Consider the following 24,085-nt stretch of genomic DNA (forward strand, 5'->3'; position numbering starts at 1 on the left):
TTTGGAAAAAGGCTGCAATGAAACAAAGAGTGAAAAATTTAAAGGGGTCTGAATACTTTCCGTACCCACTGTACATCGCCCTGTCCCTTGTTCCTAATGAGCTTTATCGCATTGGTCCCGCTTGACTTGTCATGCTAACTGGCACACATATATCCATATGTTCCACATGAGCAAGCAGAGGGGACAGACTGGGTGGCAGAGCCGCTTTCTCAGTTACATCTGAGAGTTTTGCTGCAACAGCCAGCAGCAACAGCAAGTCAGCTTAACTCCATATCTGCTGTGCGTGTGTGCAGACTGCAATTAGTCATGGGAATTGTTAACAGCATCCGCTTGTCACTGTTCCTGGTGTTCAATGAGTCAAAAGTTAAATAGCAGACTTGAACATTTGAATGATGTTTACCCAATGTAGCTACCTGTGATACACTAAGCCCATGTGGAACTTTGAGCACATGCAGAACACACACATTAACAGTACATAGCAAATACTAGGAGAACCAAAAGAGGAAAACAAATAAATCAAATAACTGGTCAAATGCACAACAAAATGATACTAATGGCTTTAAAATGGTCTGTTGCCAGTGAGCAGAGGCAGAATGAGTGTGAGCATTAACTTAAAAAGGAAATTGTGAACTTGCTCAGTGTATCAGTCTAGAGGACAGACAGGGTGTTTGAAGTATAATGTGTTGTAGTCTGGAATCGGTTTGCTGCAGACTGTGAGTAAACAGACAAGTTTTGAAGACAAGTAAAGTATGGCACTGCTTAAACTAGAGATGACAAGGACAGTATTGCAGTTTTATGTAGGCGTATCAGTCTGAGGAGACGGTGGGATTTACCATAAATATCAAGACTGAGAAATCAGAAAGTATGACACAAAACAAAGTTGCATTTAAGGCTACACTATTATAAACTGGTATTAGACAAATGGATCCATGGGAGTGTTTTAAGTAGCAATTACATTTATTGAAGGGAAAGTTCTACATGTTGGGAAATTACCATGTTTGCATTCTTGCCCTGAGTTAGATTAGAAGGTCAGTACCACTCACATCTGTCAGTTAGCTTAGCACAAAGACTGGAAACAGCTTTCCTGGCTCCGTCCAAAGGTAAATCGAAAGTTAAATAATGATTAGTTTAATCTGTAAAAAAATCCCTTTACTTTGCCTATCATATTTATGCAGTGTTAAGTCTGTTGCCTTGAATAGCAATACTCAAAAGAGAAACTATTACAAATCCAATAATTCCAACAGCCTAACACAAAAGACACAATACATTTTTTTATTTATTTTTACATAATTTATTTGAGTCTGCAGTGTAAAAAAAGAAGATATGTTGACATGTTTTTGCCAATGTGTGATGTATACTTCTAATGTGTCTGAGGTTTGGGGCAACAAAGCACAACAGAAAAATACAAAAACGAGAAAAAACGGGTTTGAGTGACATTAATGTGACTACCATTATAAATTCTTACCCTAGTTTGATCTTCTCACAAGTTGGATAGTTCTACGCACCGGTCATTCAAACTAGCCATTAAACAATAACAAAAAAGAAATGTGGAAATACATTGGGTACATCTGATACAAAAAGATGATGTAACGCAAAGTGATGTAACAGGAAGCAAGGAGTCACGTGAAGTTATGTATTTAAACAAATACAATCCTCAAACAACATTAATTATATTAGACAGTTGTAAAAAGGTGAAGCTCAAATGTCAGCAAAGGTATAGACAGATCTAACATGGGGCACACTGTTTGCCTGAGGTATGCCAATAAATAAATTTCAAACTAAGTATGAAGAACAAAATCTTTTACAGGCTACACTAAAACCAAACACGTGCAAAAACCATGCCATTAAACATCAGTTAAAGTTACCAGTTCTTAAAGCACTTAGCTAATCAAAAGAACAACAAATCATTTAAATCATATGGCCAGGAAAACTGTAAAGAAAGAATCATCATTTGTGAACGAAAACGATCTCTAGTTGAACACTGTTATCCCCTCGAACCTAAAGTTGAGAAGAGATTTGTAAATAAATATAATCTGTTGTAGTTTCACATTAACATGGCAATCAAAAACTCTTACTGTATCTGACAAATCACCTAAATCTCGGCATTCAGCTTTGAAAGGTTTTAAAAAACTATCCACACAGATTTCTGAGGCAGTGAAGCCAACGCTGCGGCAGGAAGGCACCGTCGGAAAGTAAGTCCACCGGATCTGGCTTTGCTCCTGAATGTCAGAAACCAAACCGTCGATATAAAACCGAGATGGACCGTTAGTGTTACTGGCAGGACCGACCCTTATCCCTCCTCGTTTGGTATCTATAGCGATGGTTTTACAATCCAACACACTATCTGTTCCACCTTAACAAGGAAAGGATGGAGTGGTGGTTGTGGTGGTGGGAGGAGGTGCAAGAGTCTGTGATTCTGCCTTCAAAGAAAAACATCTTCAGCAACCCTCCTCACATACGCGTCAGAAACGGCGTTGAGAGCTCAGAGCTCGTCATGGTTCTTGGTCAGGTCCTCTCCGTAGTTGGTGGCCTGGCTTCCCACAAACATGTTCCAATTTCCAAGGATCTCCTCTTTGGTCAGCATCTGGTCCTGAGGAAGGACAAGGGAATCGCAAGATAAGTAAGCCTTATTCTAACAACATCCATTTCAAAATATGTGACAAAACAAATACACTGTTTTTCCTCTCAGGCCACGGGCACAGCAATGATAACATTAAAGTTGTATCCGTAAAGATGCATCTGTGTAAAATTGTGGTGTAAGTTGAAAAGGGTCACCATATAAAAAGCACTTTCAAAAGAAACATTATGAAGTGTGAACAAGACCTCATACAAAAGATGAAAAGAAATGGATATTAAACACATAGATGCAGCTGAAACAACGCACCTTGTCCTGGTCAGACTCATACACCAGATGTCTTGCCTCAGCTTGTGCATGGTCGTAGTCTTGTGGCATAATCCAGTGGCGGATTTCATCCTGGTCCATTTTACCATCTTTGTTCAGGTCTCGAAAGTCCGAGAACTGTTCCCTCTCGGTCTTGACCCAATCTGGCTCAGGACCCCCGTCCTCATGAGCAAACATATCCGCTGAAGGGACCCGAGAACATTGGAATTGCATAAGTTCAAGTTTAAAAAAAGACAACTCTAATTTTATCTTCTGTGATCCGAACCATAGAAGGCAAAAATCTTCCACATGCAACAAACACAGCTTTGATTCCTTCATCAAATCAACACAAAATATCTAGAAGGTAATGCAATGCAGTTCAAAACTATAAACGGATAAAACCCAAAGGCACATATTTACACACACCTAAAAGTAGGGGTAAATCAAAGAAAGGTAATGGATTTTGCTAATAAAACTACCCAACTGTATTTTCCTGTCTCTGTGACAACTGGCCTGTTGTTGCCTTTTCTGTGTAGGTTTACCGTTATGAATTTCCATTTTTACAATATTTACTGTATTCTCATTAATGTGTTTTATGCTACTAGTGTTTACTTTTTGGTTGTATTGTATTGGATAGCATGTTGCAAGGCTTAATTAATTTGACCCAATTTAATTCAATTCATTACTTAAACTTACCAATGTACTCATCTTCATCCACGTGTCCGTCGCCGTTCTTGTCAATGTCCTCCAGGGTTTCCTGCATTCAGAATGAGGTAATGATGTCATTAAAAGGGAGACACAAGTGTTAACAATAGTGGGACTTTCACTTTGAGTAATAAATGAGAAACATGTTGCCCCAGGCAGGATGAGTGAAGGTATGAGGGTCAGTTTACAGCTGGACTGGCAGACTGACACTACATTTACAGGATTCCCTGCTAATGAGAGCCAAACCCTCCACATTAAAAAATATAGATATACAAGTTAGGAAACATCGGTTTTTAAAGCCCTGGTAGATGGTTTTCTTCAACCGTAGGAATTTGACTGAATGGTTACTTAATGGCTTGCCGTGTGAGCTGAACATTTCTTTAAACAGACACACACGTGTACACTAGTTGCAATGCATCCGGGCACAACACAAGCAGCTACACAGATTGAAATGATTGTATGGATATTTACCTGCAGGTGAGATGCCCTCTCTAAAACCTGCTGAATGATTAATAGCCATGTAGCTTCTGTGGTCTAATTGCTGACTAATAATTAAAAAAGGAACATCCATCCATCCATTTTCTTTAACCACTTCCTATTACAGGTTGTGTGTAAACAAGAAAGTACAGTATATGTCCATTAAAAATAGAAGACCTATAGACCACTATAGACTCCTGTAAACAGAGAGTGTGACAGACGTTCTGTACATTTCAGAAGCATCAGAGAGGCCCATCACAATCACACTAGTCTATAACTTTCAGTTCAGTCAGTAACATACTTGTCATAGTTTACAACTATGGCCAATACTATACTATAAGAGTTGGAATAACAGTCTAAATCACATATCATTAAACCAGGAATAAGGGTGCAACAACCTAAAGCTAAATCTAAACTAAAGCCTTTCTGGGACAATATAAACACAACAATAAAAGACATTATGGGATATGCCATTCCAAACAACTGTGCTGTGATACACTGTACCTACTAATGGAAACTGAGTAGGCGATCCAAGGATAAAAGAAACCTCTGTGTTTTTTCTTGGTTTATAGCGTAATGTAGTGGAGGTCTCTGGCCTCTGAAAGCAGATATCAGCAGGTAGATAGCCAAAGCCGGACATTTAAACAGAGGGCTTCGTTATGTCAATGAGTCTGTAGGAGAACAGTTGACTCAGTGAGAGGACTTCATGTTCCTGCCTGAACCTGCACTACATGCTCCATTAGTGATCTGTCCAGCTAACCTACACTTACGTCATTTCTAAAGCTGTAAAGTATCTCTTTTTTTTTCATTTCCCACGTAAACCATCAATTACTCATTGTTGCACGGCTGTGTGAAAGATGTGTGTTATAGAAAAGGAGTCTAACCACTTTTTTAAGAAACAGGCTAAGCTTTAACCAGATTGACCACAATCGGTGACGACGCCACTGGCTGGCAACATTCGATGATGTCATAGGAATGACAGATTAATAATTAACTCTGTCAAATGGGTAGTACAACTTTTATGAACATAGCAGCATAGTGCTTCACTGCTAACATTTGCCACGCAACTGTTCCATGAAGCCAAATTTATATTTAAAGATTGGGTCTTAAATGGGACAGTTGGCCCATCCCATAGGACCTGTTTCAAAAAAATACAGAAAGTCAGTAATTCCCTACCAAGTTAAAATTGTATAAGTAGTTATTTAAATGTAGCAAATGTATCCAAGTGGCCCATAAGATTAAAGACACGGATTAGAAACTCAAATCTGTTCCAGTAATTAAATAATATCTCTTAGTGGACAGACAAATTGCAAGACTCTAAATTTATGGAATTTCATTTTCTCCTACATGCAAATCTGAACTGTGCTTAGTGTACCCACAGACAGACTAGCCTTGCCCCTTTCTAATCATACTTAATTACCATGGGGTTAGAGAGGCCTTACCAGAACCACAATATCTCTCATGTGTTCAAATTCCTCAGGGTGGAGGAAGGATGTAAACTCTTCTCTGTCTGCTGCAAGGTCTCCGTTCAGATCAGCTGTTTTAAACCTCCTCTCATCACGAGGGAGCATCTTCTTAAAGCTGAACTGGTCTGTTGATTCATCGAACTCCTCCGGGTTGGCTAAAGAAGGGGAATGAAAATCAGGTTACTGGCATGTGTATAAGTAACTACTTTATTATTGTATGTAAAAAAAGAAAAGAAGGTACAGCTGCCGAGAACACCCGTACCGAGGTAGTATCCGTATGTGGCTTGCTTGTACTCATCCCATGAAATCTTGTTGTCTTTGTTCAAGTCATAATCTGTCCACACCTTTGCCACATTCTCATAAACGTAACGTTTCTGTACACGTTTTATCCAAGTCTTGAGTTCGGCCGTGGTGATGTAGCCGTCGACGTCGCCGTCTATCCGATCCACTATTTTACTGTACAGCAAGAGAATAAAAACAGAGAGCATTTGTTAGAGTTTTTATATATACTTTCAACGCCCAAACAAGATGTCGAAAATCCAATAAAGGCACTTTACAAAAGGCAAGTGTCTTAACTGTATCACTTCAATACACTGAGCTTCTATTCTTACCAGCAGACAAAACAAATAAATATTGGTAGTACCATTTTTACAATTAAGGGATGTGGCTTCAGCAGGGAGGAGCAGACAACCCCCTTTCATTGAAGAATGCAGTGTAGCTGGGGTGTATTCTTAGACCTGGGTTGCCACGTTGTGATGTTACAGGGGTGACAGGGTCCTCCCACTCTCATCATCACAGGAAAGAGTTTTCTTTAGGAGGAAAGCCCATTTAGCCAACGTGTGTTCGGCTACATGGTGCCAACTTGACATCTAGGCAGTGGCGATAAATCACTTTGAAGCACACTTGAAGAATTACGTAGCATATGAAGTGTAGACTATACAGTGACAACAGCTCTGTATGAAGACTGTCTACTGCCAGACAACTTTACTCAAACTTAACTACTTACAAATGGTTCTTTAATGACAATGTTTAATTAAGATTTCGGCTGAGCAATTAACTCTGTAGGACTGTGTGCGAATAGTACCGGTGGCGCAATAATGCAAATTTTTATCTTGCCTTGTAGATTTGCTGGCATGCACATCTTTCTCAGGCACTTGTGCTCATGTTGTTAAATTGTAATGTCCTTAGCCTGAAAGGTTACACGCAAAACACTCCAGCAGGAGAGAAGTGTGGGTATTGACAAAAACAAAGGGTCAAATCAGCCTGTGATAATAACACCAGGAGACTGATATCAAAGTCAGCTCATGTGTCAGAGTAATGATGTGCTTACCTGAGCCTGTCTTTGCTCTCCTCGGGGGTGAGTTGGTCAAATGTTTTGGCCTCCTCTTTGCCAAGAAAGGCCTCATGGTCATATTGGAAGCTTTTATTGTCTTCGTGGGCAGGCCTTGCCAGTTCTGGGTCATGAAGAACTCTCTCTTTCCTTAACGTTGGCTTACCGTACACCACAACAGTGCACAGAAGCGCAGCATACAAGAAGGAGAAGACGTCCATCAGACAGTGATGAAGATGGAGGTTCTTCGTTGTAAACAGGCCTGTGACACTACAATGGACAATAAGTAACCGGCTCTGTGGCCACTTTCACTGCTTGTATCGACCGACACACTCTACGATGTGTGCAACAATGTTGCAGCTGCGCAATAACCAAACCTGCAGAGAGGACGTGAAGCTGCAGGCAGGTCCAGTGAGAATACTTCCAGTCCTCACTCAAACGGTTTTAGGCAATCCTGTCCCCCTTTGAGAACTTGCGCCCTATTTCCTGAGGGAGGGATGCAACTCAACCTGGATTTTCTGCCACCTTACGTACAGCCAATCACAGTGTCCGTTTCAGGCAGAGCCCAGCTTCCTCCGCTGCCGGGATCCCTGCCATTGGTCCGCGGGATGTCAGTAACACGAGAGGGATTCAGGGCGCCACGTTGCACGCGGACACTCAAACTCAGCTCACTAATGATTCAGAATGGGTCTGCCTGAAACTAGGAAGATACGAAATTGTAACGGCTATACAACTACAACCTACAGAACTGCTCATGTATCATGGTCCTGTTCCGACCATGGGTGTATTAGGTTCCCACTCGTACCAACATTCACCCGCCATTACGGCGTGGCTGTGTGTAAATGTTACGAGCGTACAGGTATGTGCACGGCGTGTTTCAAGCCCCCATTGCTCATACACTGTCACCCACAAATATGTGTAGAGTATTGTCTCGGGTGTAGTTTGTAATGTAACAAACAAAGCAGGAAGTTTTTAAAAACAAAGACTGCACTTATAAATCCCCAATAGAGGCCTGTGCACATGTTGACATCGTTTGTGTGTATTAGAGGCACTGTTGTGAGTGGAAAAAAGTGAAAACTGAGTACTCAGGCCACTTTTGTTAATGATATACTTCAGCATAATATGCACTAAGCACATTGCACCATCTAGAGAGTGAGAAAATGTAGCCCATAATGTTTGGTTGCTCAACAAAAGCTGTTTGGAAATCCCCTAGAATACCTTTGTACATTCCTGCTGCTCGTTTGTTGTATTATTTTTCCTATTCTAGGCTATTTATGTTTATTATCTATGCACCAAAACACCAAAGCAACTTGTTTTTATATGAAAACCTACTTTAAACCAGATTTTTATTGTGAATCATCACGCCACAATCTGTGTGAGAAGGATTTTTAATGAAGAATAACAGCTGCTAAATCATTTTAATTTTTAGGCTTGCAAGTTAGTTGGTAGTTGGCATTTTAGTTTAGGGACTGTAGTGAAATTACTAGAAAGGAGAAATAGTCAGAAAAGTGTGAGGGTTATGTTTTTTTTTTTTTTTGCTTAAGGTTTGGGTCTCTGTATTGAGCACTGACTCAAGTTTGGTTTGATTTTTAATCTATTTTACTGTTCCACTGCATTGTGTCATAACACTCATGGGCCTGCTGCTATTTCACTCAGAAATTGAAACTGTTCAAGTCCCTTTGCATGTAAAATCCACTTTAGCTGTGTAGTTAACCGGCACTATAGAGTGAGAGTGCACACAGCTTTTGCTATTTCTTCTGCCCCTCAAAAGCAAGACCTTTAATTTACCGATGGTGATTAAGCGACGAGTGGAAAGAAGTATCCATAACAGCAGGCTGCGCTAATCTGTATTGTCGCCGAAAAATGAAAACCGGCAGCTGATTGGACAAAGGTGTCACGTGTGTCTGGTTTCTCCGGAAATTCAAAGCCATTCTTTTATGGCAGTTTGTTCAGAATACGATCTCACATTTTACTCACCAAAATGTGTTTCTGAAAATATTTTAAGTGAGAAATAGGCCATGCAGTTGCTGAATTTGTCTCCATTTCAGATTGACAGAGGTCAGTTTAAAAGATTTTTTCAGATTTTGAGAGACTCTATTCCCGCTCATCCCGCTCTTTGTTTCCAGGTTAGCACTCGACCAATCAGATTGGTCATTTGAGTCCGACTTCCGGCAATGCCCGCCTTCCGACTGAGCATGTCAGGTCCGCTAAAAAGAAGGCTGACGGCCCCTCCTGACCACTCCGGACGGACGACAGCACAGAACACATCGAACAGACTTGAATCACCAAATCTCGCCACACTGTCCGGTAGCCGATTATCAGGTTGGTGTGTGACGGCCCTAAGTAAAAAGGAGCATCCAAAGAAAATATTTGCTTAATGCTGCTGAGGGTCTCAAGTTGGATTTTCTTTTACAATGGATTACAATTAGTTCTATGCAGTGAGATTAAAAATTAGGTTAAAAAAAAAGAAAAAAAAAAAAAAAGGTTTTGCATCAAACACTGTATTGGTATACCCTGAGTTAATTTATTGGGAGAGAAAAAGTTCTATCAGTGCATCCTGGTATTAAACCTAGATAAGTACGAGGCAGAAACACTCTAGTCTGTAGTACTCCTGTAACTGTGATGTTGTGGAGGTGTCACAGTTTTGTTTGCTTCAAACTTGCGACAATGTACTAGAACTAGTTTGCATGGGAAGAGGTTACAATCATATTTACATGAAGATGACTAGAAGAATCACATTACTCAGAATCATCTGAACATGCTGTAATATGGAAGAGCAGACTCTACCCTGAAAACAACTTGCTGACACTGCCGTGCCTAATCCTCCTTCGTGGGCAGGAGAGACATGTACTTTGCCATTCATCAGTAGCATAATAAGCCAGCACATGGCACTTAGCTGTTTAGCATAAATAGTACACCCCGGTTTATGATTATAAAGGGGCCCTGGGGCAAACTAGCGACTTTATTCAATTAATGAATAGTTAAAATATTTAAATTAGTCCTGCCTGGTCAATTTGAATCAGTGTGTTGTGCCGACATGAAGAAATACAAATGTGTTTTTCCCAGTGAGATACATCTCTAAAATGTATAAATCAACAGAAACTTTATAAAGTGGTGTATTAAAATAAAAATACTCATTGATATTAGACTAAGAGCTACAAGAATAAATTATGTTTTTGTAAACAATAATATAGATGTTTAAAGTTTAGCCATGGCGCCTAACTATATATTAAATATATATATTAAAATGCATACCATTTTATTGGCGCATTCCCCGGTTAACAATTGATGCTTTTGAGGCGTAGCCAATGTGTTAAAGGTTATCAGGAAGTTGGAATTAATCCTAAACAATAGTAGCATGGTTGAAAGACTGCAGGCATGTTGGAGAGAGAAAGTAGACGGGAAGAGTGGCTTTCAACATGAATATTTCACTGAGGAATAGAAAAGGGAGGGGGTTGCAGCTACAGGGGTGTTCAGTTAACCATGAGATTACACACACTGCAGAAGGCATTTGGTTAATGTAATTAAGAAAACCCTATGGTGGGAGACACAGAGCATTAGTGTCCGGGATATACAGTTCTGCTGTGGCCTTTCCTGCCCCGCGCTCACAGCTACAGACTATTTATCTGATTCACAATTTTTTATTTTTTGGTGGAGGGGAAGCTTTGTAGTTTGTTTATGCGTGAAAAATTAATCAGAACATGTGCATATTTAAGTGCTTATGAATAACAGATCTTACACTAATTTATGGAAGACGATGTGACTGTTACCATAAAATTCATTGTTATTTTTTGTTACCTTACATATGGGTGGTAGTACAAAAAACACTTACCTAGAAGGAAATGCATCTTGTTTTGAAGATAATTGATTATTCACCAATGTTTTATTCAATATTAGTAGAAAATAAGCAGTCTCTTCTTGAACCCTTTTGAACAGATTTCTGGTAAATATTAAACCAGAATTGTATAGATGTTGCTAAGGTAATTTCTCAGCTTTTTGCTGTCAAAGATTAGTTTGCTGCTTAGGCATCTGATCAAATCGAGGTGAAATTAGGGGTTTGCTTTGCTCCGTGCGTCAGTTATCTGCAACTCAGGCCAAGTACATCTTCCTGTTTCGCTTCAAGCAGCCCACTTGCAGCTTTAAACCAGAGATCAGAGTGGAAAACAATTAAAACTTATAACACAATGATGATTTTAATGTTACACCCATGTTACACCCAGAATAGTCTTGTTTGCTATTGGAATTCAAGCAAATCAGTTAGTTGAAAACAATGAATTGGCAACTATATTTTGATAATAGATTCATTGTTTTTGTCATAGCTTAAGTAATGATGACCAACATTTCTCTTCTCAAATGTAAGGATTTACTGATTTTTTTTCATTTTTGAGAGCTAAATGAATAAACATGGCTTTTGGGCTGTAGTTGCAGCCCTGGTTAAAAAAGGAAAAACATGTATAAAATGTATCTTAGATTCTTCAATGAAGGTGTTACCTAACATTTTCCCTACGCTGTTCAATAAAAGAGTAAAAAAAAACAGATAAGACTAAAACAATCACTGGCTCACCAAAAAACAATGAATCTTATAATAACCATTTGCTCATTTATCTAGAGCAGGCCTACCTGCTGTACATCATCCTTGTAGGAGAGAGAATTTGGCACATTTATTGTTGTGACCTTTGAAACTACAAAGTCATTATTTCTTAATTTACTTCACTGCTTTATTTGCGTCAGGGACCGTAATTCCACCAAAGTTACTCCATTTTCTTTACAAATTGTTTGGGTGTGTTTAGGTGTTTTCAGTGTGTTCTTGGGATTTCCCTGTGCCGTTCTGAATGAATGAGCTTTGTGTCACCTTTACTACAACACTTTTTAGTCAGGTTTCAGGTTGGTGGAGGAGTTGAAGTAGAATATTGATTTGACTGAACAATAACAGGGAATATAGAGTCCCTCATCACACAATTACTCTCCACAATTTCCCTCTCCCTTGTGAATTTTCATAGTTCTAATAACTCAACGCCCCTACTATTCTGGATAGATTAATAAACTTCCCATTGCTGCCACATAGGAGAAAAGAAACCTTTGCTCTGTTTAATGACAACTGTAAAGTGGAGGCAATCATGGGATGCCTCCCATGACATTTCCCCGTTCCTGTCCGCTCCACTTATCTCAGACAAATGGCCGTGCCAGGCCAGTATCGAGATGAAGCGTTTTCCCCGAGTCATTACGTCTGTCACTGGGGCCATTTCCATATTGAAAAATCTGAAACAATAAACGACGCCTGAGCCTTTAATAACTGTGAAGGAATCATATTTGGAAAATTGCATTGAAGCAATAACCTTTTCTCCCTGTAATTAGATGACAGAGAGGTCCTGGTTTTAATTAAGTCAGCAATTTATAGTCGCATAGCCATACCTCAGCGTGCTGATTAGTATAGGAGGGATCACAGAACAGCGTTGCCTCAATTTGAACAGATTTGATCTAGTAATTACTGTGTTATATGGCAAAGGCCGCAGCAAGTCTCAGACTCAAGACACTCTTGATGCAGTGCTCCGTGAAGCATGGCTCTTCCCATCGTTACTCGAGCTGCAAATATGTGGCGAGCAAGTGTCTGTCTGAATAGGTCTTCAAAGGGGGTCATCAACAGAGGACATAATGTTTGAGGAGGCATATTAAGGTGTGTGTGTGTGTGTGTGTTAGAGGGGGATTTGTTTTGGTGCAGCATCATTTTATGCTGCATCTTAATTGATCCCATTGGTCACTGTTAAACGTTAACATTTGCAGGAGGGGGCAGAACAGTTGCTGTTTTAGTGCTGTGTTAATAAACATGGCAATTTACTGTCAATTTATGTCCTGACAGGTCGTAATGGAGACCATGAAAAGAAGATTAGCTGGAGCTGTTACAGCAGACCGTCTGGGGACTGCCATCATGAGACTGTGGGGACCAGTGCTTGTTGTGTGAGCTGGCACCCCTCTGGCTTTCTGTAGCTGTCCACATGATTGACATTAATGGTCTAGTTTTCGGAAAGAATGGTGAATTTGTGTTCTCTCTTTTGAGAAAATGACATTCATCACTTTATATGGACATGCATCTATAGGTGATCAGAACAATAGCACATGGCAACCCCCTTGACACATCATTAGTGACATCAAACAGATGCTTGTTATCTGTGCTGCTAATTTCATTAGCTTCTCCAGCTAACCACAACAGTCTGGTAAAGGCCTGTGTTGCAAGTAAGGAAGAGGTGCAAACACTTGAGAGGTTTTTGGTTTCCTTGTTTGATATACAGTATGGTGCTCATATGCCTTTTTTCTCTACTATATACGTATGTTAATTTGTGTATTTTAAAGCATCTGAAATAAGCTACAACATCAGCCTTCATGGGGATTAACGCATGCAATATCATGTCCTGCAAAAAACTCAATGATATGGCAATACTGACACACATTATAAGGGGTAGGATGTCTTTAAAATTGAACAGGAATTGCACACCTGGTACAGATCAGAAGAAAAGTGTGTGTAAGCTCCTCAAGTAGACTATTCCCAATCTAAGCAATGTAAATCCCAGTGGTCTAATGGGAGAATGGGGTTAATTAATCCCAGAGGACATCTATTGAGGAGAGGGGCTGCTCAGCCCTCTAGATCTTACCCCCATAAAGGTCATACTTCACAATAAGACTGCATGTGTTGCCCCTCTGAGTACTTCTCATCCTCTCCCTCAAACATCTAATTTGATCGCCTTCCTTCAATCAGCATAACAATATTGCCTGGGAACAAACCCTGGAACACACTGGGACATCAAATAAACTAATACTAAATGCCTTCCCCAGGCTTTGAATCATCCATAGATCTGTAACAAAGTGGCCTTGGAGGCGATAGAGTCTGGTGCTAAGTGTCTGCCACTGGCTAAACATCATTTGTGTGCTGACGTGAGATACTAAAGACTGTCTCCAGGCCTTGGCTGTTTTGACTATGGGCTGTGATTAATGGGTCATCATTTGGGTGACATTTTTCTCTGGTCCAATATTCTAGTCAGTTGGCGTTACAATAGTTTCTTTACACCTTATCTGCATTGTGGCATATTTGAGGGAAAGTGTGCTCAAGTGTGCGCATGTGCCATTTCTTTGTGCTTTTGCTGAAGGGTTGCTCTGTGACAGGACACTCGATAGCTAGGTGTAGCCACAAAGACGTTATTCCTATCTGTTGTAAAAAGGTTTGTCTCCATAGTCTAATGACCCTAATACTTCTCAAAGCACTGCATTATCAAGAGATCAATGTCAGATCAATGTAAAATTGGCGTTGAAACAACAATCCAAAAACTAAATAGCAATACTTTGTACTACATCTTCTTCCTCTCTAGGTTATCCTGCAAACTGGTGCACCTGCAAACTCTTTCTCTGTACTGTCTGACTTGATTTGCTACTCCTCCATCCAGCAGATAGATGGTGGTGGAGTGGTTTTGGCTGCAGAAAGACTGTCTCCCATGGGCAGCACCGCCGCTCCTGTCCCCTCCTCTCCCTGCAGCTGGAGCTACCAAAGCCAGATGCTACGTAGCTCCACCACCCTCTGTCCCCCCTTTCTCTCTTCCAGGAGGATGGTGCCCAGAGAGGAGGATGACAAACGCCTCTGCCTCCTCTTACTGACGGATTTGGACGACCTGACTCCAGCCCTGCACTGTTCCAACCGCCAGCACAAGATGTTGACTTAATGGAAGGGGGTTGGCTGTGGATTGGCCCATATGTGTTTGTATTGGGAAAATATGGCAGGGTGGTGTGTCTGTGTTTTCAAAAGGATTTTGTGTGTGTGTGTGTGTGTGTGTGTGTGTGTGTGTTTGTGTGTGTGTGTGTGTGTTGTGTGTTGTGTGTGTGTGTGTGTTCACCTAGCCCAGACTGCCTACATCCATCATGCCATGGTGCTCTGGCAGAGAGTGGGACTCAGACAGCTTCACTAACACACGGTCAGTTAAATTGCCTGTTAAATTGTCCTGGTCTGCAGCTATCTTAGGTGTAGATAAAAACACTGCACTTAAAGCCTGCACTTAAAGGCAGAAATTGTCAAGTAAATGCCAACCTCCTTCCATGCATAGAGAGAAAAAAAGAGGGAGAGAGGGAGAGACAGTGCTCCTCTAAGGGAAAGGCATTTCCATTACAAGACAAAATACTGTGACACACACAGACACTGTCTATTGTAGATGTCACAACCGTTAGCCTAATTAAGAGTTATTTCTCAACCTGAAATATCAACAGTAATCTTCATACTTTCATTGAATTATTCTGTTTATACTCATATTATGACCTATGCATATTACGGAATATATTCCAAAGACTAACTTTGGATGTTTCGAAAAATTGTCCAATAAATATTGTCCATAAGAGATCCAGACTCACCTGATCAATAGGCTAAATTATGCATGTGCAGCAAAACTGTGGTAATACCTCTTCATCAACCTTCACTGTGCTCCCTTAATGAATAAGTCACAGTTTCAATCCAATAAGTTTGACATTTATCTCCATGCAACCAGATGGAAAATTAAGCCTCATTCTTTTAACATTACTGGTGTATTATGAGTAATTGCCTAAATCCTACTTGTGTACCTGGAGCAGAAAGCTTTAAGAAATTGCTCTCCTGTAACCAGTGATGTAGTGCTAAAAAAGGGTGGGTTAGTTTAAGCCTCTGGTCAGCAGTTTGTCATAAAGAAAACTGCTAAAAAATATAAAGGAAAATCAGGTATTCAATTAGTAAAATCTAGAGAGAAAAACAGTCTTAAACTCTACACTACATAACTGACTAAAACCCAGCAGTCTGTGTAATGAAATGAAACTTCACCCTTAATTCTCGGAAATGTTTAATAGGTTTTGCTTTGGTTCTGGATTTGGCCCAAAAGTCAAAATTGCAACCTATGGGTATATTCAAATGGTTTTTTAAAGACTAATGAGTTTTAATTAGTTATACTACCTTTATATTAACGCTATCTAAAATTACTTGATTGTTTCATGGATTTTGAAAATATGGGATTTATATAATTAGCCATCAGGTGAAAATCAGACACCAAAATTTAAATAGTCTATTGACGCACATGGTTCTGTTTTTTTCTATTATACTCAAAATAATCATGTTAGAGGCATAAATACTTATGTTAAATAGAAAAGCTTTTTTTTCTTTAAAAATACAGTATCTGTAATATCTAATAAGATCTGTCAAATGCATGTTTTACAATATTTAAGGCATTTATAGCCGTATTAAAATAAGTAGATGGATGGACTTAGTCTGCCAACATAAAGTCAGTGATAAAAGAGGTCATCTCTGTTGACACACCAGGGAACTACATACATACATACATTTACTGCATCAATGAACAATGTGTGACAATGACTTTAAAAACATCAATATGTGTCAGAAGCCGTTAAGATGTTATCGTTTGCATCAACCCATGGAAATATTTTTCCAAAGTGTAACATAGAAAGAGAACCTAATGTATAATTAAATCAGTTGTGATAGTACTTATAAAGTTACATTTGTTCTCACACCTTGTTCATCATGATTTATGATGTGAAAACCACATATTTGGTAAATTAACATAGATAAATGGATAGATTAAGATTGATTAAGATTAGCAATACACTATAATACTATATCCTCAGAATCTGTGACCCCACCTGAACCTTCACGTAATGCCAAGCGTACAGACACATAACTAACAAGTTATTAAAACAGTTTTCATTTCATTTTATAATGTAATTGATGCCAGAACTCGCAGGTAGTAAACTCAAACGGTGAAATTAGTCATTCAACAAACCAGTTCACCTGAATACAAACAGTGCCGGCATCTTTTGTTCAGCACAGCGTAAATTAATCCAGCAGCATATTTAACTTTGATATTTAACTGCACAAACATCACTCAAATTTGTGTGTGGGTCTCTAGATGGACGCTAGGGGGCAGAAAAGCCCCACAAGTGGCGATGATGGCGAGCACAGTGTGGCAGAGAACTGCTGCAACACACAGGCCAAGTTTTCTCCCAACCGATATCATCTGACGATGGTTTTTGTAAAATTTTGTTTTTTGGTTTTCATAAAGAGCTTTAGGTATACTTGGTTCGAACTTGTTTTTATTGCTCTCATTGTAAATAATTACTTGTTAACTGTAGGCTAAGGATGGCAAGTAAAATATGTATAGGCCTACCTATATGTGTGATTTATGCATTCTTGAATATTAGTACAATTACTTACATTGCAGTCCTTTTACAAAAATAGGAATATCCTAAAACAGCACATTATAACCAGAAATTCGGTTACTGTAATTCAAAGTTAGATCACTGGTTACAGTCACATCTGTACATAGCAGTCAAATGTTTGTCTACTTTGTTGTCCTTGTTTTTGCCGTATGTCTATTTCTGTGTACTTTGAGAGCAGCAAAAAGGCCCCCTGTTTGTGTTTTACACTAACTTGGCCATTAAAACGGATTCTGATCTGATTACAGTGGCACAGTGTAGCAATACAAGGACTGTTTCTTCTTGAGTAGCTGATGTTATTCCATGCATCAATTGCATGAGTCTTCCCATCGTCCCATTGGAGTGTTTTTACTGCGAGTCCACCTCACAATATTCTCCTTTTCCCTTTATATGGCTCCAAAGTCTGAGTCTTTTGTCTTTTTCAGGTCTGCCTTTTGTTAAGGGAGATGTGACGAGTAGTGAAGCCAAAGTTCAACTTTGTTGTGGGCCCTCTCGAGTGGTGGCTGAGCAGGCAGGGGACAATGTGGGGGATTTTGGCTAAACGTCCCTCCATCTGCTGGCCCATCTGAAAGTGGCAAATCTTTAACTTACACAATGCAACTTATGAAGTGTGTGTGTGTGTGTGCGCGTGTGTGTGTGTGTGTGTGTGAGAGAGAGAGGGGCACGCATAGGAGAGAGATGCGATGGGTGGAGACTGATTGAATATTCATAACCACACTTGACACAGTTTGATTATATTTTAGTATAACGTGGTCTGCGTGATTGATACCAGGTGCACTTTTACGCATGACACGTCCACAATAATCCCACAGATCCCAATGTTTGTAGGTTTGGCTAAGCAATAAGGATAATTTGCTGGTTTATTATTGTGGTATCTATGCTGAACCCTGTCTTTGGATCATGTATGTGCGATCAATTTATTATATCAGCATAACTTTTGGCCATGAAGCGGTTTCTCTCATTTGAAATCGAATGTAATTCCTTATTGGTCGTGGGTGCACGGGTTGGGACTCATAACCTCAGATAAATGTATTACTATAAAAACAAATGTATGATTTTAAAATACAAATGCAGCTCCTTAAAGTGGAACATGCAATGTGTTATAGGCCTATCAACTTGTACACGCGGGTTCAACCGCACTCGTGTGAATGATAATGATGACAATGTCCAACCTCCGCACTGTTTGGACCCTCAGATGACGAGCTATAGTGAGCAGGCATCACACTAATGCAGGGTGACCGGGGGCTCTCTCTTGCAACTAAACCTCAGAGCTGTCTTCAAATCAGTACATGTCAAAAAAATATGAAAACAAACACAGACTCTCCTCAGTAAACAGAATAGAGTTTACTCCCCTTTTCTGACATACATATATATTTGATAGTAAACCTGGTGCAAGTTACATAAAACAACTGTTTTCATGTTTATTATTCGCACTGTGAAGCATCATGGTGATCAGCAACAGCCAATCATAGTTTAACCATCATTATTTATTGAATATTACATCTATGCATAAACGACCAAGCGCGTCTTGGTTTGTGAGCTTCCCTTTTCATCACCAACGCAGGAGGAGGGTTGCATCTGTTAGGGTCCAATGTTAGTCTTAATTACTGGCCTTCATGTTCTCCATGGCCCTCAACCGTCTTTAATTAAAACCTTGATTAGGGGGGAGGAGGTCTCGGGAAAGACTATTACCAGATGGGTTTCCAGCAATAATAATAAAGACTTTATCCGCTGCCGCTGCTGCTGCCTGTGTGCCATAAAGCGCAGAGCACGCTGCCCGTCCATATCAAAGCACAGCGAGCAGAAAGAGGCTGTTAATTACGCCGGTAATTACTTGTCTAATTACGGTTCGTTTGTGATTAGATTTAGAAACGTTTCATGGTCTATACAGAGGCTTTCTGTTGCCAGTACTCAGGTTTAACACTGTATAGGCTGAAATGTAGTGTGTATCCACAGCGGGGTGCTGCTGAATAACGGGCCCATATGAGATGGAGTGTATAAGATCAACAGTGAAGCACTGACCCGAAAGTTATCTTTATTTTTCTCACAGAAGTCCTCAAGAATCTATATGCTCAAATTGCCTCCAGAGTAAGTCACAAACATGTTAGCTCTCCTTTCCCGCCGTTTTGTTTGCATTATATTTGGCACATTTATCTTACCACCCTTCGTTACACAGTTTGGAAGCCTGTAGTGTTTTTTCAGTACCTTTGCGAGCCTCTGGACCCCTGTCAGTGTTAAAAGAACATTTGCGTTGGGAAAACCCCCAACAAAAAGCCAAATCAATAATGCTTCTTGACATGTAACGCTGAATTGCATATTAACAATTTGAGATTCGCCACATTATGAATATATCTTGCCAATGGTCTGAAAGTCATTATCAGTGCGTAGCCTCGCCGCCGCTTTTATATTCAAGACAGACAAACTTGCAAATAACAATCAGTTCAATTATCCTCAAAATATTTACTCCAGGATAGGATTTGTCATCCAGACCAACGTGCACAGAGAAGGAGGGAGGGGACAAGAAGGGATGTTTTGCTCCACTATGTGCGTCCATTTTCCAGACGGTTTGTCGTCGTTATTGCCTGATTTAGTGTGTGTTGTTTTACACAGCCCATTTATCTGTGTGAGTTCACGTACAGCGTTGTGCTGCTGCATCCATTTATAGCTACATATCGCACAGATCTGCGTTGAGTTTGTCACATTGGTGTTTTATGTTCTCTCTTGCATTTTTAGACGTGTTTGTAGAAGGTCTCATTGGCCATCACATGCACATTTAGTCAGACATTTGAACGTTTTTTTCTTGTCTTTTTGCAGTTTTACGCACAGAAATTGTCTCCATCCATGTATCTAAATGGTTTGTAGCTGGGTGCTCCACTATGTGACCGTGTGTGCAGCGTTGCCGACAGTATAATTACCTCTCCTCCTCGGATCCTCTCGCTGTTCCTCCTGCAGCAGGTGCTGCGGCCTCTCCGACCCTGCACAGAAGAGTGCCAGAGGCCAGGTGATGGCATTATTGAAATGATGTCTATTTTTACGCGCACACCCGCCCCCTTCATCAGCAGAGAAAAGAGGCAGAAACCGAATAAGATCTTTACAAATGCCATCCCATCACCTGTCACTCAACAGGCTTGTTGAACCGTCGGGTGGTGAGCCTCAGTGCAAAAAAATAATGAGTTGTTACCATCATCTATGGGAGGAGAGATCCTGGAAACTCCGTTGAAGCTGACATATAGGCTATACTTAAAATCTTTGAGAGTCAAATAATTCAGTGTAAAGAATGCTGTGGGGAAACAACTCTAAAGCGTTTACCGCCTCGGTTGTTTGCAGGATGACGTCCAGGTCATGTGTTGTCCACTTGACCCTTGGCGACCCGTCATTCTTGTCAGTCAAATGTCTTAATGTGTCATAATTTGGTTCTTAATTTACCCCCAGCTCATTTCAACGCAACGCGTGCCAAGTTTATTTATGTATCCTCGAAAAGACAGATTACAGAGAAAGCATCATTGTAAGTACAGGCACCAGAGAGTAAGAGCAGATCATCGTGGTCCTCATAAATCGAATGGAACTGTGTATAATAGAAGATGATTAAATAAATCAACAAATAGATCATATAAATAAAAAAATAGATGATCATAGACAAATAAACTGGTAGGAAGTCTCCAATGCAGCCAACAGCATTGCCAAAGCGTCTCTTTAAAGCAGCAAGGGTTAGAGCCCAGCATCAGCCCTGCCCTGGGGATTATGTATCATGACCATATCTACCATACCGTGTGTGGCTATCTCGCACACCATGAATTACACAGAAGAATGCACAATCTTTGCGCTCAACGTTATTCATAAAAATCAGTGTGATCGGTTGTGTTTTATTTCTGCAAAACACTAAGACTCATGTTAAATCTTAAATGTAAAAAAAGCTTATTTGATATTTTGGTACTGCCCTTAAAATGAAAATATACTTGAAAAAGTAATCATTGCATAACAAGTCTGGATCAAGGCACAGATGTTCATTCCAGTTGATGATCTGTTCACCAACTAACAGGTGATATGCTAAAACATTCTATCCACATGGGAAGTTAGTTTTGCTTGAATTCTTTGTCAATCAACTTCAGTCAATTGCTCGGGAAAGTTACAACAAAGAGTCCAAGTTCGAGATGGTCTGTTAACTACAAATCATAGGTGTTATATAGATACAATCCTCTCTGGTGGGGTTGAATCCAGGCCAACACCCTTTAGGTGATGCGTAATTTACCTCGCCGTGCGTAATTAACTGCGTCGCCGCCAGAAGCCCGGTATGTGTAACACTTTATTTTGAACGGTGCAATACGTTTCCATTAAACGTTATTAAAGCGCAGGGAGTGACGAGCTCTCATTTGTCTTGTCAGTACATCTGACAACCTCGTTAGCTCCCATTTTCCCCTGTCAGCTCACAGCGCGACACGGACACTGACTTCAGCCACTCCTGGCAAGCGAGTGATAAATGTGCCTACTCAGCCCTGCGTAAAACAGCAGCATTATTGTTGCCAGCACGAAGCATCAGAATCAATCACAGGCGAGTCTGCTTTGCAGGTGTCAGTCTTACGTTTTTTTTCTTTTTAGATCTAGCCCACTGTCAATCTTTAATCTAATTTAAAGGGTCATAGATTTGGGGCATAATATCCCCTCGTTTGGACTTTCTCCTTCCAGTCTGACTCAGAGGACTGACCATGTGCATCACCACCGACACAGCCCGCATTTAGCGCTGCACACAGGCCTCACTAGCAGATTAGAGGTGTCGCAAATAGAATTGTTATGAATATTTGTGAGCAAATGGAGGATCTTGTTATTTTGCACTAAAGAAAGAGGGGGAAGAACACTTAATGGCATGGGATATTTCCGCTCGCTGCACTTTCAGATGCAATTGTAGATCGAAGTCAGACTTGTCACGTTGAGCCAAAGTGAATTCCTAACATCCAGGACGTGCCTGTCTACTCCGGACAAATTGCATCCAATCACCCCGGGGGAATTCGGCTAATGTCTCGATCCAGGGCCGGGGAGCATGGAGAGAAAACAAATCAAACTCTGCACACAGAGCGTGTAGGGCCTATTAAAACATTTCACACAGGGGGACAGAGAGAGAGAGAGACGAGGAGTGTGTGTCCGTGCATGTGTGTACGCGTGCAGTGTGGAGGTTATTAGACTATATTATCTTTGGAAACTGTAATTTAAAATGTGACCAATCTAAACATCTCTGCACACTACATTCCTGCTGTCTGAGTAGCAGTCAGCAGAAACGGGCCTAACAATTTTAGCCACTGCATGCCAGATCAGGCTCCATTTTTACTAACTTTGGCCTTTCTTTACAATTTTAACAATATCAGGTTGTTTTTGAGGCGAAAACTTGTTAAAACTCAAATTGCAATTAAAAGCACATTAGGCACACTTTATGCATATTTTACAAAGTTTCAATCACATGAAGGGCCTCTTTTACAGGCAGTTTAAAGTTGAAGTTCAGATAAAACTTACCTCTTCGTCTCCATTGCAATTAATCCTAATTAAGATGGATGAAATGCCCCCTTTGAACGCAGCATCAACTCTGCGTGCACCCTCTGCTTTCTGGTAACGTGCTCGGTCCCCTGGACATTTTTCTCTGTCTGCTACAGCGGCAGTAAACAATAAGCTCATGAGGCGTAGGCTATGGAAGCATAATGTTCTGCATGGTTAGAGAGGGGAGGTCGATCATTACACAATTTGTTTCAAATTTGATCAGTCAGAGCGAGCAAGAGATTGACATATCCCTGGAAAGCTTGCACAGGGATCCTTTAAGTGAAAGATATTCCCCATAAGTTGTCTTCATGTTATCTATGCAGGCCTGTTCACATCAACGTTTAGGTGGGAATAATGTCAAATGACCCAACTTAAATGTATGTGGTTGCTTAATATGCAGGGGAGTGAAGATTGGGATCACATGAAAATATAGGCAGATTTTTCTTTATCATTAGTATTGGAAATGCAAAACAGTTTCCATATAGTATTAACAAAATCAGAAAAAAAGTGTGCGTGCGTGCTTGCGTGTGCGTGTGTGTAGAAAGAGACAGAGAGAGAGAGAGAGAGAGAGAGAGAGTGGGGGGGGAGGGGGGGAGGTGGCGTTGTGCAGCAGCGTGGTGACGGCAGAGGGAAAACCGGCTGGACAGATTTGCGTTTACGCCTGATCTGCTTCTGGAGAGCGGGGCTGTGTGGGAAGGGAATGGGAGCACCTGGCTCGGCCGCTGTAGCCCATCTCTTTTTATTGACAGCCTGATAAGCAGGGACCAAGCCGTGCGGTTTCCAGCGCGGATGTCGAGCACCCTGCTGCGTTGCACAGTATCAAGGCCTCTTAATGGCTGTCCCTCCAAATAATGACCCAAACACAGCCTGTCCTGACTGGCCCGTACCTGCGCTGCCCCGGTCTCTTCCTGAGAGACAGGCGGCGGCGTGGTTGCCCATTTACTCACCGCCTTGTTCAAATTGACACAAACATCAGAGGTTGTGAAATAGGACTCGAGGCTTTTAGCCCGCCTTAAAAGGGAAGGCAAGTCCCATTAGAACAACTTTATAGGGCTGTAGAAAAACCCGTCCAGTTGTCTCCAACATCATTTATGTTTACGATTACAATTTTAAATGGTTAAAACAAAACTGTACTAGGATAACACCAGAGCTTTGGAAAGGTGTTTAGGTCTACTGTACAGACCAAAAGCATCATAAGGAACAGCAAAATACATTTTTATAGGTCTATTGATTGAGAATAGCCTGCACCTGTGCTGTCCACACCTGTTGCACACTAAGCATGCCCAGATTTTTTTTTTAAAACACAACTATCTACTTGCTCAGGTCTTTTTACCATTATAGCCAGTAGCAGCTAGTAAGTCCTACCGACTAAATCAATTGTGGCGATGGTTAAGTTTTTATACATTCAAAGTTACAGTTAATATCTCGCAAAAAATTTAAAGCTTTAAAACTTAAAAAAAGCCTACCAGACAATGC

General features: G+C 40.6%; 1 protein-coding gene and 1 long non-coding RNA gene across 3 annotated transcripts; one reads left to right on the forward strand and one right to left on the reverse strand.

The window, feature by feature from the left end:
• Positions 1-997: 997 nt before the first annotated feature.
• rcn1 (reticulocalbin 1, EF-hand calcium binding domain) lies at positions 998-22,732 on the reverse strand. 2 transcript variants are annotated; one of them, XM_034870336.1, is made up of 7 exons: positions 22,589-22,732; positions 20,002-20,061; positions 5,792-5,985; positions 5,506-5,684; positions 3,578-3,638; positions 2,885-3,084; positions 998-2,590 (listed from the first exon to the last, which is right to left on the reverse strand). In XM_034870336.1, exons 1-7 carry the CDS (start codon positions 22,600-22,602, stop codon positions 2,483-2,485), a joined length of 816 nt encoding a protein of 271 aa, XP_034726227.1. In that variant the 5' UTR covers positions 22,603-22,732; the 3' UTR covers positions 998-2,482. The 2 variants fall into 2 exon arrangements, with proteins under 2 accessions (XP_034726227.1, XP_034726219.1); XM_034870328.1 differs by lacking the exons at positions 20,002-20,061; positions 22,589-22,732 and adding an exon at positions 6,860-7,368 and having other exon boundaries at positions 1,005-2,590.
• LOC117943912 lies at positions 7,637-13,647 on the forward strand. Its single transcript, XR_004656458.1, has 2 exons — positions 7,637-7,718; positions 12,717-13,647. It is a non-coding gene; the product is annotated as an uncharacterized LOC117943912 (long non-coding RNA).
• Positions 22,733-24,085: the final 1,353 nt, after the last annotated feature.

The sequence above is a fragment of the Etheostoma cragini genome, chromosome 1 (genome assembly GCF_013103735.1).
Source record: "Etheostoma cragini isolate CJK2018 chromosome 1, CSU_Ecrag_1.0, whole genome shotgun sequence".
NCBI lineage: Eukaryota > Metazoa > Chordata > Actinopteri > Perciformes > Percidae > Etheostoma > Etheostoma cragini.

What these genes read in the sequence shown, in the direction of transcription:
- rcn1 (XM_034870328.1), bottom strand. Translation starts at nt 7,080, where the DNA reads ATGGACGTCTTCTCCTTCTTGTATGCTGCGCTTCTGTGCACTGTTGTG. An exon ending in TGAGAGATATTGTGGTTCTG is followed by an intron (nt 3,639 to 5,505) that starts GTAAGGCCTCTC and finishes TTCTGAATGCAG; the next exon opens with GAAACCCTGGAGGACATTGA. An exon ending in ATGAGTCTGACCAGGACAAG is followed by an intron (nt 2,591 to 2,884) that starts GTGCGTTGTTTC and finishes GTCCTTCCTCAG; the next exon opens with GACCAGATGCTGACCAAAGA.